Source organism: Oryza sativa, chromosome 4, assembly GCF_034140825.1.
Source record: "Oryza sativa Japonica Group chromosome 4, ASM3414082v1".
Lineage (NCBI taxonomy): Eukaryota > Viridiplantae > Streptophyta > Magnoliopsida > Poales > Poaceae > Oryza > Oryza sativa.
In genome coordinates, this window is record NC_089038.1 from 30,969,545 (window position 1) to 30,984,666 (window position 15,122).

The following is a 15,122-nucleotide window of genomic DNA, read 5'->3' on the forward strand; positions in this document are numbered from 1 at the left end:
AACCCTAGTACTTAGCTTAGAACCCTAGTTTTTCTTGTCTTGCGGTGGCCACAAATCTGAGAGAGAGCGTGTTCGTCAATTCCATTTCGGGGGTGTTTTGGTGTGGTTCTGACACGGGTGCCGTGGGCGCGGTCCGTCAGTACGGCAACGGCAAGCAGCTCGCTCGAGTCGAGCTCCCCTCTCCGCCCGGGGCTTCTCCGCTGGCGTTGCCGCAACCATCGGAGTCCTTCGCCCCGCCGCCGAACTCCTGCAACCAGGACTGCCTCGGCACTCGGCAGCCAACCGGTTGAAGGTCAGAACTCGATCCCCTCTATTCACCCTAATTTCCGTTGCTTGCATGCGTGAAGTGGACTGCGTTATTTGATTGTGGTTCTGCTCCTGCGCGTATCTATTCCGTTTAGCAACGGAATTTCGTGCCATATCGATGAACTTGTTGAACTGTGGAATGGCGTTGTTGTCAGTAGAACTTGTGAATTTGTGGAATTAGAGAATAGTGATGCCCTTGCTCTCTCCCCATTAGTTGAGAGATGATGATGAGAGTTGAGAGACAATAAATAGACCTTTTCTTAAAAAAATTTTGTAGCGGCACAAAAATGCGAGGCTCACAACAGAAACATTCATGAGCACTCTATATCAATAAAGGGAAAAGAAAAACACTACCAAAAGACCTACTTGCTACTGCAGAAAGAGCAGGGTGATCCTAGAGCAATAGCAGACCAAAATAGGTGAAGAGAAGAACTCGAGAATGGCACGGAAATTGCGTGCCCTCAAAAATGGGTGATGCCTTCAAGGCGAGGACAAGGGGCTGTTCCTCAGAGTTGAGCTAAAAGAGCTGGAGATCAGACTTTAGCCTGTTTTGCTTCCATTTTGGAAGGTTTTTGAATGATGCCCTTGTCATGCCAAACTTCTCTGTGAACTCAACTGATGATAAGTAGACCTGCATTCAGTTGAAAATAGTACATATTATTGTGTTCATCTTACAACATCAGGAGAAAATACCAAGTGGAAAAATTAGTTGATCACCTCTCGCTTGGTAACATCAATGTCAGGAGCAGGATCATCAGATGTGGTGGTCAAACGTTCATATGGGTAGATTGTGCTGTTCTCATCATCTTCTGGCTCGTTTTCACTTTCACCGATCGTTGAGCCTTCCTCCTGTATTGCCTTCTCTGCCTCGGGGCTCGCTTAATTTTGCAGAAATTCATAAAGGAAAATTATAAGACAACTGAACACTTGCCTTCCGTATTCTAGCATAATAGGTGATAGAGTACCTTTTACAGACTTAGGTATTGTACTTTTCGTAGGACCCTCGAAAGCACTGGTGAGAGCATTGATAGCTGATTGTTTGGATGATGTCTTTGGCAATTCAGACCCTCCGGATCTTGGGAAAAGCTTCTTGACAGCAGGGGGAGGGGTGGAAAGATACCGGGTACTTGGGTTCTCAAAGGCAGAAGCTATTGCGGTGAAAGCTGGAGATCTTCCTCGAATACGGTGACGTTCTGGGCTGTGGGACATACTTCTTGTGCGCTGCTGAGATTTATCTTGTCCTGCGTTCCTTCCTGAAAACGCTGGTGTTCGCCTTTTAGGTTTCTGGCAACGCATAAAGAATATATATATGTAAGGTAATCTATATGGATTGAAAGAGAGGCCATTAAGTGTAAATCACAATATAGATTGAAAGAGAGGCCATTAAGTGTAAAACCCCAAAGATTGAAACAGAGGCCAAATTTCCCTGGTTGAAAGGCATTGGTAGGACAGTACATCACCAAACATGAACTGTATATAAATGATGCAACTATATATACAACTGGACAAGAAAAATGAAATCTCATCAAATGTTAGCCACTTGGAACCCATATTTCAAACTTACACTCAACATGGCAGTTTGGTTTGTTAATCAGATGACCAAGAGTTTAACAATGGCTCATTGGTACAACCAAGTAATTATCACATGCATATGTGCACAGCTAATCACAAGTATCAACAAATAGCAAAAATGATGAAGAGAGTGACTTTTTACAAGCAATAAGGACCGCATTCTATCAATATGCTACTTGAGCACTATGTTGAGACTTACATCAAGCGATGGAGTTGCTCCACCCTTTACTATTGCAAGCTTCCTCTGGTATGAACTGCCATGCATCTGCGACAAAAAAAAAAGAAAGAAAGAGTAGATGTGAGAAAACCAAAATGGGGGGTATGTTTGGGCGCTCATCTAATCACCATAGAACAAAAACTGATCTTGAATCTAAATATAATTACTTACCAGCGATTTTGCTGAGTCCCAAGTGAAGAACCTAGTAAAAAACTGTGGCTCACTTCCTTCTGTAACAATAAAAATTGGTGTGTCTTGCGAGAGATTTTCCATAAGGAAATCATGTAGAAGAAATTTCTAGCATAGTTACAGTGAGAAAATGAATTAAGATGCCAAACAGAAAACGTGATTTCTAATTAGAATAGACGGATCAAGTAACTTTAGTTAATACCTCACCGATGTCCATCGCTTGTGATCTCAATTTGGCATCCACCTCCTGTCCAACCCAAACAAACAAGTCGGTGCGGCAGTCTAGAACGAAAATATCTTCTGCCATCAGGTCATCCTGAGTAAAGTGGTGTATTTCCTTGACCTGATCATGTAGATTTCAAAGGAAGGACTGGCATTAGACACATGGAGAGCACGCTTAGGGGGGGAAAAAGCTATGCGTCAGTTTTTTTTTCTGACCTTTAGATTTTCTTCATGAAACCCCACCAGCAAAACATTTGAAGTGCAGAAAAAAACAAAAATGTCAATAGATGTTGAAATGGTAATCCCACTAAGTAGACCATATCAAAACATTCAATAATTTGTTTTTGATTACCCTTGGATAAGATACATGAGAAAAGATGAGGGTCGCTTTCATTTTCTTTTCCTATTTTTTTGTTTGAATACTTGCATTTTCCACCTAAGAGTTCCCAGAATTGGTCGGTTTCTCTCCCCTCCTTTTGTGACCTGGATGGCAGATCTGGCTGTATCATGTAAAAGAGAAGCACAAAAAAGAAGTTGTATCAATGTTCAGTGGACATGTATACCACGAGAAATTTTACGGTCCTTGAGAAAGTACCTCAAGGTACCTAAATTTTACGCTAAAAATTTTGGTACCCAGGTACCTTATACCTAGAGATACCCAGTTTTACACCAGAAATGGTGGTACCTCCTGTTACCTTCTCAAGGATGGTAAAATTACCCGTATATCAAAGCTAAGATTGTTTCAGAACATAGGCAAAAAACATAAGCCAAATAAGCCATGATATCAAGAAGAATGATTATGACTTGTGAGGATGACAAGCATCCAATAACCATACATAACTACTAGACTTGTATATATCCACATGCACATAAAGTTACAACAAGCTAGATGAACGCCTCGCAAAATTCTTGCTTTTATTTCTAAAATTATAGTTGTATCTCTTATATAGTTAATATGTACTCCCTCCATCCCTAAATGTTTGACGCCATTGACTTTTTTAAATATGTTTGACCATTCGTCTTATTCAAAAATTTTATGAAATATGTAAAATTATATGTATATATAAAAGTATATTTAACAATGAATCAAGTGATAGGAAAATAATTTATAATTACTTAATTTTTTTTGAATAATACGAACGGTCAAACATGTTTTAAAAAATCAACGGCGTCAAACATTTAGGGACGGAGGGAGTATCTAATAAATCTACATGGTTATAATTTGGTCGCATCATGATCAACTATATAGCCTTCTCTTCTTTTCTACCATATTCAAACTGCATTTTGCTGATTAATATCAAAACCTACTGTAAGATTTCGATTAAGGATTTAAATGTATAGGAGCATACCAAGTGTCAGGAAAACTGCATGGGTATAAAGATTAATATTTTCCACAATAAGTGATTCACAATTAACTAAATTATAGTTGTATCTCTCATATAGTTAATATGTATCTAATAAATCTACATGGTTATAATCTGGTCGCATCATGATCAACTATATAGCCTTCTCTTCTTTTCTACGATATTCAAACTGCATTTTGCTAATTAATATGAAAACCTACTGTAAGATTTCAATCAAGGATTTAAATGTATAGGAGCATACCAAGTGTCAGGAAAACTGCATGGGTATAAAGATTAATATTTTCCGCAATAAGTGATTCACACCTTAATTACATCTAGCTGTCTCTCAACCAAGTCATTATCCAGTGAGGTTGTAAGGTTCCCAGTCCATGTGAACACAGTGTTTCCATTGTGTAGAATGTAGCAGTAGGATGAATTTAATGACGAAGACACCTAGTAAAAAAGGATCATAGAGATGAAACCATTGATAACAATATAAGAATTACGCTCTCGCATATGTCTGGACCAAACAGATGCCTTTGCACTTACTGCATCAACTTGAATTGCTTGCATGTTTTCTGATCCTGAGCCTTGAATCCGGAAGAGAGCAAGCCCACCTTCAACGTAAGTGTCGTCATCGGTACCATTTACAGCAATAAAGTTCTTGTATCCAGAGCTAAGTCCACCCTACATTAGAAAGCCGGTGTGAGGGGGAGAGGGATTAAGTGTCAAATTGTTATATATATCTAACAGTCACTCTGTCAGATCCACTCAAGGATATTGACTTATCTACTGAGTAGAAGAAAAACCTTAAAAACTTGAAGACTCTGAAATATGACGAAAAATTGAATCGGTTCTTTCCCTTCATAGAGGCGAGCCTGCATGGAAGCACCAATGAATTAGAGTGATAATGTGATGTAATATGTCATATATGGACAATGGACAGGTTACCTGGGCAGCCTGGAATTTTGCAGCCTGAAACATCTTGCTAGCTAGTGAAATTGCCGATGTTCTGTCCTCCTGAAAGTAATTAAGATCGCCCACATGCAGAAACTTGAATTTATCATACAGAAGTTAAACAGTTACCACATTACGCAAACCTCTCTGTTGTCCTATCAATCTAGAAAAAATCAGCTAACAGCATCAGACTGCTAACTTTATCCTTAGTCCTTGCTAATGACTTCACAACAAATATTTAATTAGTTCCTAGCACATATGTCCTATAAATCTATGTGTATGTTTATTTCAATTTTTTCATAACTAGAGTTAGTGCGTAGATATTACCTCAACACTCTTCTTCCCAAACCAAGTTCCAATAAGACATTCCTCCTTATCATCTCCAGTGTATGTGTATTGAAAAATGTAGCAATCTCCGGTGTAAAGTTTTGATTGATCAGAAGATGAAAGAAGAGTCTTGCCATCGCCATTTACTCGCCAGACCTGTACAATCACCATCAAACTTCACTAAAATAAATTGGTTGACTGCAATGTAAAAATGTTAGTTCAAGGATGGACATCAAACTGTCAAAGATAGAGGGGTGTAGATCGATTGCATGATTTAGTTAGATGCCTTTGCATACATATAGGTAGTGTTTGGTTGCAAGGATGGGATGGGATGGGATGGGATGAACCCACTTTTAGGGGTGTTTGGTTGAGAGGTGAGTGGGACGGGATGGTCCCTGGAGAGGAATATTCCTCTCAGATCCAAGATGAAACGGTCCGCCAAAATCGGCCGGACCAATCCATCCCACTTCAATGGAGCCCACGGCTTTAGCTCCTGTAGCCTCCCGCTCGGCTCCGCCGCAGCGCCGCCGCCTCATCCGCGTCGACCTCCGCCTCCGCGACCGGCCGTCACCTCGTCCGCGACCGCCTCCACGACCGACCGCCGCCGCTCGTCGTCAGCTCCCACAGCCTCCCACTCAGCTCCGCCGCGGCACCGCCACGGCCACCCGTCCCTCCCCCGGCACCGCTCCCTCCCCCGGTGCCGCTCCGTCCTCCTCCGCCTGCTCCCTCCACCTCGCCTCGCCTCCACGACCGGCCGCCGCCTCGTCTGCGACTGACCGCCGTCGCTCGTCCACGTTCGCCTCCGCGACCGGCCGCCGTTGCTCGTCCGCGCCTCGTCGCCTCCGGGACCGGCCGCCGCTCGTCTGCGCCTCGCCTCGCCTCCACGACCGGTCGCCGCCTCGTCCGCGACCGCCTCCGCGGCCGACCGCCGTCACTAGTCCGCGCCTCGCCTCGCCTCTCCTCACCTCCACGACCAGTCGCCGCCTCGTCCGCAACATTGTCCATCCCATCCCATCTCAATCATTTTTACCAAACAAAAAACTATAACCATCCCATACCACAAACCAAACACACAACTGGAACCATCCCATCCTAAAAAACTGGGATTGGTCTAACCCATCCCACTTGGTCCCCAAACCAAACACACCTATAGTGTTTGTTGATTACCCTCTATTAATTTATTTTTGCATGAGTACATTGGCGTTTGAGAGGCTTCAGGTCTCAACTTCAAAACCTAGCTAGCACCCTAAATGATGTGTAGACAAACAAATTTAAAAGGATTGTTGCTCACAGCAATACAGATTCATAACAGCTATCGAAAAAAAACCTGTAAATGACCAGTGCAATCAATATAAGGTTGGGGTTCTTCTTCTTCAGGAGCAGCCTTCATCAATCCTTTAACATCCAATCCTTGACTTCTGAGTAGAGCTGTAGTAAGAATATACATGATGAATGTGTACATTTGATACTCTTTTAGCAATACTTCACGCTTGAACTAATGAGTCTGTAGGCAATCACCTGCCACTTTGCCTCGGCCATCCTCAGATGACAGCTTCAAATCAGGAGTAGGCGGCCACTTGTTAAATTTTGACTTGAACATGATTGTTTCGAATCCCTCAATCACTTTGATAACATTTGATCCTTTTCGGTTCTCATCAATGAGCAATTTCTGTAAATAAGTAAGAGAAACACACACAGCAAAGTGAAATGTGAAATGTGCCTGTGTTTTGGTCATAAGAATATATATATTTTTTAAAAAAGTCAGCATGGTATATCAGTAAGGTGGTACATTTGCTGAGTACTGGAATACATGCCAAATAGTTTTTTTTTTATTTGTAAGATGGAAATGAATGGACTTTTACAAAAGTTGTATTGCTGTAGCCAAGTTCTACCTTGATGTTCCCTTTTTGTTTCATAACACTATAATTGAATGGAGAGTACCAATGAAAAAAAAATCAGCTTCCAATAATCAGAACCTTCATACACATATGGCCAATAAGAAATTACCTCAGCAGCTTCACTTGCACCCTTTCTCACTTGCAAAGAAGTACCTCTGCCCATCCAAACATACATTTCAGCTCCACAGTCCAACAAGTAGCATTTGTTTGTCTCAAGTAACTCATGCTCCAAAGATTCAAAACTAATATGCTCCAGCGTTCCTTGGTTAAAACTGGGAGGAAGTAATAGAAATCACTAATTCAGTTTCATAAATTTTAAGAGAATTGATCTCAAAATAGCATCATTTGACTGCAAATTATTCTCATTCAAAACTAACACTTTCTTGATGCGGGTATTGGAATATTGATAGTGATTTGACTTGAGTATTACCATAGCAATTTGGTCACAGTTTCCTTATCATCCCCATTGTCCTCTGAAGATGTCTTCTTTGGGAGAGGAGCAAAACCACCAAACAAACCCCAAAATTCACCAGCTTCAGTATCGGCCATCAACTTTCCATCCTCTATGAGAGGAATCCAGATTGTCAAATGCTTTAAATGTGACTTTGAATATTCAAAGCAAAAGCACATAAACAAAAAAAAAAAAGCTTACCAACAGCTGCAACTTCGCACTTGCCCTCATGGAAAGTATCTTTGATATATTGCACAACTTCAAGAGCTTTTGCTCTCTCTTGAATGCATGAGTTAGAGCCATTGAACTGGAAAATTTTGTTCGCGGTATCCAAAATGAATATGTCCTCGTGATTAAGGGATGAACGAACAAAAGGAACCTGGTTTGTATGACAAGCAGCATAAGAATAAAAAACCCAGCAAGCCTTTGCATAAACAAAGGCAGTGATCAACTTCAATAGATTACCTCTTTAACATGAACAACATGCTTTCCTTGGCACACATATAAGCGGGTAACATGATCTTGCTGATTGACCTCTACATGATTGAACCCAGAAGCTACCCCTCCTGGCTGTGGCATGATGCATGGTCTAAAATAGGAGAGAAGCTTTTCAGTTTCACCGCCTTGTACTTCCCTGTACTGGACAGCACGCCCTCCAAGGGCAGCATCAAGCTCCACAGTTAGAATTGCAGCAGTTCCAGCTTCGTCCTTTCAAATATTAGGCATTTGTGTATTAATAGTTAGCTTGGGAGAGCTAAGTCAAGTGAGGTGCTGCCAGATTATTTGAGAGTCTACCTGACTAGTATCCTTTCCAAGCCAGTAGTGGAGATCATGGCGAAATGAACCATTTTTCAAGGCTGTCGTCTATAGGAAGAAAGATGAATATGAGGTTCAAAACACATGGTGCAGTAAGCATATAATGCATGAACAAACTTGAAGCCATATACTATACAAATTGTGGCATCAAGACGACAATGGTATGGTTAGTGAAGCATGTGGTTCACCAAAATGACTTAAGTATTGCATTATCTAGTGTGGTAAAAGATAAAGAAAGAAAATAGTTTATAATGTCATGTAATGTTTGTTTCAAGATGAATTACATCATCTATGTTTGCGATTATGCACCAATAATGTTGAAAAGGAATAACAAGGAATGAATACTACCATACCTTCAAGATGATATATGAATCACCCATGTAAAATTTTCCGTGTGAAGATGTTGGCACGGGAACAGGCTTGAAGTTTTCAATACGCCATACCTCCAAACCACTGTAAGGTAATTAAGGAGTACAATACATGTACAAAAGACTCCTCTGATCGACATAGTGGAGGGCTACAATTCTCATGGGGGTTGATGACCAAGTCTAACTTTGTGAGGATAAATCAGCAGCCCTTAACCTTAGTTTTATTTGACTGGTATTTACTTTAACTTCATCATTGTTTTTGTTTGGTTTAGTCACCCTATGATGCTATGGAACTACTTTTTCTTATAGATGCAATAGATTATAAATTCATGATAGCCTTTTGTTCCAGCTTTGCCTATTTTTTTAGACTATCCAGGAACAATTATGCTTAGCCTCTTGTGTTGGATGATTTTGTTGCCAAGAACAGTTAACAATCATTCCATCCATGATTACATATGTTGACATTTTTTGTGTGTGAGTCAGTAATAATCCTTTGGTCACAAAATGTATTTTCTGTGAGATCAAGTGTCCAAGCCATAATAAATATTGGAAATAGAATGCAGTGAGGATACTCCTTTTGTCCAACTCCACGGAAAGCCGGATCTACATCTTTCATAGAAATTGACATGCTTGATGTTGTGAAAGAGCCTTTCCTGATTTTGTCTCAAAACGACGCTAACATCATGCTGGAACTGCAAACAAGTTTTTTTTTTTAAGAAAAAGATGAATGATATGATCATAGTTCAAACATCACAATGGTCACCCAAACACCAACAAAAGCTCATTATGATATAGTTGGCAACAAATTACACCCGAGAACACAAAAGGATCATAGGAACATAAAAAATGTCATTGAATGAAAAATAAAAGAACACAAATGCAGATAGACCCTCTTACCTGAAGCCTGTGTGTTCTTGATGGCAATGAAATTTAGAAAATCCTTGTGGGGAGAGAAGCGACGACCCAGAGTCCGGAGAGAGGACAAGAGGGGAAAAGTAAAGGGCCATCCGCGCAAAACGGGTTAAGGCAAAGAAAAGGTAAATTTGTGAGTGCATGCACTTAGTGTGGTAAGCGGATGGGGAAGTGGGTTGTTTGTGGATTTGCTATATATAGCAGGGGCATGCGCCATTCATACTTTTACCTTTTCTTCCAAATGATGTTCAGACCTGCAAAATCACCCCCCCCCCCCCATTATACATTGGAACTGCAAAAATTGTTGTAAATAGACTAATCCTAAAACTATCAAGACTAGGAAAATAGGTGCTAGTAGGATTCCTAAACTAGAATATGTCCTCATGAAAGATTGACAGTCAACTGATGGAATGGATAAGAACCAAAACTCTTGTCATGAGTTTTATCAACCTTTTCTCCTGTAATGAATTGTTTGTCACCATTATTTTCATATATTCATTACAGAATTAGTTTACTTCATTCTGGGCCCATGTTCTTGAGGTATCTCATGATACCCAACTGATCTGGGGCAGGAGGAGTGTCTGAGCATAACAAAAACTTTCAAAACAATAGAAAAGTTCCAAATGCTTTTGAAAATTTTCATTCAGACCGAAACACTCAAATCGAAAACCTTCAATTTTTTCTGAAACTTTCTGCTCTCTTTTTCCTCCTCGGGGCAAAGAATGAAACAATCTCAATATTCCAGTAAAATCTTCAAAAAAGGAATATTGATTCGGTACATTTCACGCACTTCTCACATGCATACCGAGCCACCTCTATCCTACTGCAACCCACACTCTTTTGGATAACCATCGGGGAACCTCTCGGGGTCGTTGCAGTAGTTGTAGATCATGTACTTGTCCTGGGCCTCCCTCAGCTGCTGCTGCTGCTTGACGTCGTCCAGCCCCCGGTCGAACCAGTCACTGCTGCTGGCCGGGCCCTGGCCGCATACCCACGCATAAGAGCTCGGCACGCAGCCGTCGGCGGTGTAGTTCCGGAAGTATGCCACGAAAGGCGCCTGCGACCAGTCGGTCTTGATGCGGCCACCCTCCGTCGCCCAGTCGTCGGCGTCCCACAGGCAGCCAAACAGCCTCATCGGCTGGTAGATCGGGAACGGCACGCCGGAGTCCAAGTGGTTCTTGAATTGCCGGATCGGCATGTTGTCAACCAGGATCCTGCAATTCACCGACTTTAGTGACACTGGCATACACATTTGGCTCAATGCTTTTTTACCGGTTCTAACGCAACAAGCCTATTTTTACACCATTAACATACTATCTTGAAATGCAGCTTACAGGATCTCGTCTGGGTTCCAGATGACGGAGTAGGTGTGGAAATCCTGGGTAGGATCAAACCAGAGCCGGTACTGCACCTCCCTGCCGCCTTCGCCGTTGGCAAAGATGTTGGTATGCAGGGTGTACGGTTGCCCGGTGACGTTGCCCAGGAACTCCAGGTCGATCTCGTCGTGGGTGTTCCAATCCTTCTCGGATATCAACTGCACCACGCAATGTATCACAAGCTACTCAAGAATGCAGAACTATATAACTGACGATTTGGCACATGCATGTCACTGTGCAGGTGCAGCTGCTGTTTCATGGTCACTTACGTATATCGTGGTGACGGTGCCGGCGGAGTCGTCGGCGACGAGCTTGATGTCCATGTCGATCCTTGCAAAGAGGTACGAGGTCTTGGACTTGAACGCCGACCCCATCTCGCGGTCTAGCGTCAGCGCAATTGTCTGGTCGCCATTGCTGTCGTTGAGCAGCTGCGTCTGGCCAAACAGTACCTCGAGCTGGTCCGTCATGAGCCCACCGCCGGTCACCGGCGTGGCGGCGGCGAGCAGCGCAGAAGCCAACAGGCAGGCTAGGAGGTGGTGCGCCCTAGCCGGCGCCATGGCTTCCGGCCGGTGGTGTAAACTGTGAAGTGAGTGAGTGAGTGATGTACTGCTGTGTGTGAGGGGCAGTGAGGCCATGGTCAAGTGCAGGCTATATGCAGAACAATAGCACCAGGGTCAAAAGACTTTCAGATCGATCTCATCGAACTCGGCGATGGATGCATTAGATATTTGGTTTCTTGGAAGATGTAAAGAAGTTTGGATTATGGGCTGGCTAGTGAAGACCTAGGCATAGAAAATGATGGAAGAGTATGTAGCTAAAGGTGAGCAGAGCTGGGAAAACAAGCAAGAAGTTGACCTGATTAAGTGTTCGTCACATGTCCATTACTCCAGTGGGAGAGCTGCGCCATGTATTTTTCAGAATTCTGTGTTTCGCATGGAGTGGTAACATAGGTTGGTTTACCCAATTTCTGATGGCCTAACTCTCAGAAGAAAAGGAATACCCGATAACCGAGAATTGTCGTGCTTTCTCCAATTATTAGTTCACATCTGTTGACATATTACGAACACAACTGCATATTTTGTCTTGATTTCATTGCAGAGTGCAATACTATTTTCACATTTCACCGTTTCAGTAGAGCATCACTAGCTCTAAGCCTCTGCCAAGCCTGCAATTGTTCTGAACACATGGATGCACTTACAATCCTAGAGATTAGAGAAGTACGGCCCCAGTATTTTTCATGCAGCTCAGTATAGCATTTAGCGTTGCTCATGTGCATACACTGTTCACCGTACAGACTTCTGTCTTCTTCAATCTCTGTGCGTACGTGCGCGTAATACTGAGGGCCGGCCTGTTTAGTACGAAAAAAAAATTGGTGTCACATCAGATGTCGGAAAGGGTTTTTGGACACGAATAAAAAAACTAATTTCATAACTCACATGTAAACCGCGAGACGGATTTTTGAAGCCTAATTAATATGTCATTAGTACATGTGGGTTACTGTAGCACGTATGGCTAAGTATGGACCAATTAGGCTTAAAGATTCGTCTCGCGATTTCCCCTCTAACTGTGCAATTAGTTTTTCTTCATTTATATTTAACTAGCATGGTGGCCCGCGCAGATTGCGTGGCTAATATCATTATATTTTCTCTCATATAAAAGCATATAGTATGTTTTCTCATTATATTATTTAAATATATTAAAATGACAACATAATTTTAAATTTTGCAATAACTTTACAAAACTACTAATGTGTAATATTCATATTGTATTTTATATACGTGTTAGTTATTAATTATTTTTAATATCAAATTTTAGTTATTTGTAAATTATATATATTGACTCATTTTTTAGTATTTCTTTTTTTTTTGAATTCCAAATTTTCTATAAATTGTATTTCTATATAGATTCTATGCTCTTCTTCCAATATTATTTATTTTTATTTCTGAATTTTTATTATTTCTAATTGTATTTCTATGTAGACTCTAGACTAATTTTTAATTTCGAATTTCAGTTACTTCTAAATTGCATTCCTATATTGATTTTAAACTCTTCTTCCCATGTTTTTCTTAATTTCGAATTTTTGTTATTTGTAAATTGTATTTTTATATGGACTCTAAACTCTACTTTTGATTTTATTATGTTTATTCTAAATTTTAGTTAGTTTTAAATTCCTATATGGACTCTATACTCTACTTCTAATATTCCTTATTTTCTTAATTCTGAATTTCTATTTTCTTTCTTAATTGTATTTCTATATGGACTCTATACTCTACTTCTAATATTCCTTATTTTTAATTCCGAATTTCAGTTATTTCCTAATTGTATTTCTATATGGACTCTATTCTCTACTTCTAATATTCCTTATTTTTAATTCCGAATTTCAGTTATTTCCTAATTGTATTTCTATATTGACTCTATACTCTACTTCTAATATTCCTTATTTTTAATTCTGAATTTCAGTTATTTCATAATTGTATTTCTATATGGACTCTAGTCTCCTCTTCTAATATTCCTTATTTTTTAATTCCGAATTTCAACTATTTCTAAATTGTATTTCTATATGGACTCTGTATTTTCTTTTTCTCTAATTAATGTGAGAAATTCTAGACCATGAGAGCGAACGTGGAGGCTCTTTTTTCTATTCCTTTAATAATATAATAAATAAATGCTTCATGTATATATCTAAAGATTCGATGTGATATTTTTAGAAAACTAAACCAGGCCTGACTTTGCATTGACTGCAAACTTGGATCGACGACTCGATCTCACAATCACGCCTGCAGCATGACGGTAACATGTTTTTAGCCCTGTGCTGCAGTTAAAAAAAGAAGGGCACGCGAGAGCCATGAGCTGCACCGAGCGTGCAAAAGCATGTGGAAGTGTACGCGTTGCACGGCGTCCATCAGTTTCCACGCAGCCTGAAATTCTGTGGTGGTTGTTCCGTTCCGCCGGCATCATGTAGCAACAACGGCGAGGCCGATGCATGATCAACCCGAGCCATTTATTTCGGCTTTTCCATATGTCCAGGCACATGAGCGTTGCTGGGACCGAGGACCGATGGAATCTGCTCGGCCGGAGCATTGCACGGGAACGAGATCGTAACACGTGGGTCCCACTAGCTCTAGGGCCTATATGGTAGTGACTACTTCCTCCGTTTCAGGTTAACACTTTCATATCTATAACTAATATAAATATTTGGATTTTTTTAATCGTCACCAAAATTTTCGGGTCCGCCAATCCGTTTACGCCACGCTGCGTGAGTAACTTTCCTATTTTTTACGTTTTCGTCCACAAGTGACGCCCTCCGCCCAAGTGACGCCCTCCGCCCTCGCATGTATCACACGACGAACAAAGAACAAAATCGCTCAATCCGAAATCGGAAACAAAATCCAAATCAAAACCCAATCACTACCCTACTACAAAAATAGACATTATTGCCGGTTGGGAACCGGTCTTTGGTGGTGATATGATTTGCAAAAGAAAAAAAAAGCAGGCTCGGCTCAAACGCTCCAAATCCATAGAAAATAAATAGAAAAGAGAGAAAAAGAATCACAAAGTTCATAAAACAAATGGATGATTCCAACAAAACAAATCACATAATATACACATTAAATAATCGATCACACATCACATAATCAATATTACAAAATTTATCACACGGATTTGGAAATTCAAGACCACTTGTGGCCGTTGCTCACCGTGGAGAATTCTGGCCACTCGCTACCCTGCAGACAACCGCTTCCGACGACATTAGAGGTATAGAGGATGGGGGAAGGGAGAAGATGAGGGGGGAAACTGACCTTTGGCATCGGTGTCGGGGATGACGCGTGCCTGGTGTTGTGATGGAGACAAGGAAGAGGCGGCTCCAGATCTGTGGAGGCCGCACCATCATGTCGCCGGGGAGTGGTGAGCCGTTGGTTTCACCGCAGGGGAGAGACGAGTCGGGGAGTAGAGAAGGCGAGCCGCCGTCGCTGAGGAGTGACGAGCTGGGGAATGGAGAAGATGCGCCGCCGTCGCGGGGAGAGAAAGCGTGCAGCCGTCGTGAGGAGTGAAGAAGGCGCGGAGAGGGAGAAGGTGCGCCGCCATTGCTGGGAGTGGTGAGAAAAGAAGTGGAGAAGGCATGCCGCCGTCGCTGGGAGTGGAGAAAGCGAACGAGAGACGGGGAGAC

General features: G+C 41.6%; 2 protein-coding genes and 1 long non-coding RNA gene across 7 annotated transcripts; 1 reads left to right on the forward strand and 2 right to left on the reverse strand.

Moving 5' to 3' along the window:
* Window positions 1–3: 3 nt before the first annotated feature.
* LOC136356044 (uncharacterized) lies at window positions 4–11,843 on the forward strand. Of its 2 annotated transcripts, XR_010740701.1 has the most exons (3): window positions 4–292; window positions 10,908–11,070; window positions 11,196–11,843. It is a non-coding gene; the product is annotated as an uncharacterized lncRNA (long non-coding RNA). The 2 variants fall into 2 exon arrangements; XR_010740700.1 differs by lacking the exon at window positions 11,196–11,843 and having other exon boundaries at window positions 8–292; window positions 10,908–11,176.
* Window positions 538–9,674, reverse strand: LOC4336902 (villin-4-like). 2 transcript variants are annotated; one of them, NM_001419846.1, is made up of 23 exons: window positions 9,564–9,674; window positions 9,239–9,358; window positions 8,652–8,751; window positions 8,278–8,346; window positions 7,948–8,190; window positions 7,684–7,861; window positions 7,462–7,594; window positions 7,141–7,303; window positions 6,652–6,802; window positions 6,461–6,561; window positions 5,134–5,289; window positions 4,801–4,869; window positions 4,659–4,727; window positions 4,399–4,536; window positions 4,174–4,302; window positions 2,859–3,006; window positions 2,723–2,733; window positions 2,487–2,627; window positions 2,267–2,392; window positions 2,078–2,143; window positions 1,272–1,590; window positions 1,024–1,184; window positions 538–937 (listed from the first exon to the last, which is right to left on the reverse strand). In NM_001419846.1, exons 2-23 carry the CDS (start codon window positions 9,292–9,294, stop codon window positions 824–826), a joined length of 2,841 nt encoding a protein of 946 aa, NP_001406775.1. In that variant the 5' UTR covers window positions 9,295–9,358; window positions 9,564–9,674; the 3' UTR covers window positions 538–823. The 2 variants fall into 2 exon arrangements, with proteins under 2 accessions (NP_001406775.1, NP_001406776.1); NM_001419847.1 differs by lacking the exon at window positions 9,564–9,674 and having other exon boundaries at window positions 9,239–9,551.
* On the reverse strand, window positions 10,037–15,122 carry LOC4336903 (xyloglucan endotransglucosylase protein 7). 3 transcript variants are annotated; one of them, XM_015780208.3, is made up of 4 exons: window positions 14,755–15,122; window positions 11,224–12,302; window positions 10,913–11,112; window positions 10,037–10,792 (listed from the first exon to the last, which is right to left on the reverse strand). In XM_015780208.3, exons 2-4 carry the CDS (start codon window positions 11,587–11,589, stop codon window positions 10,399–10,401), a joined length of 960 nt encoding a protein of 319 aa, XP_015635694.1. In that variant the 5' UTR covers window positions 11,590–12,302; window positions 14,755–15,122; the 3' UTR covers window positions 10,037–10,398. The 3 variants fall into 3 exon arrangements, 2 of the variants coding, with proteins under 2 accessions (XP_015635694.1, XP_066165553.1); XM_066309456.1 differs by lacking the exon at window positions 14,755–15,122 and having other exon boundaries at window positions 11,224–11,578; XR_001545386.3 differs by lacking the exons at window positions 10,037–10,792; window positions 10,913–11,112; window positions 11,224–12,302 and adding an exon at window positions 14,529–14,679.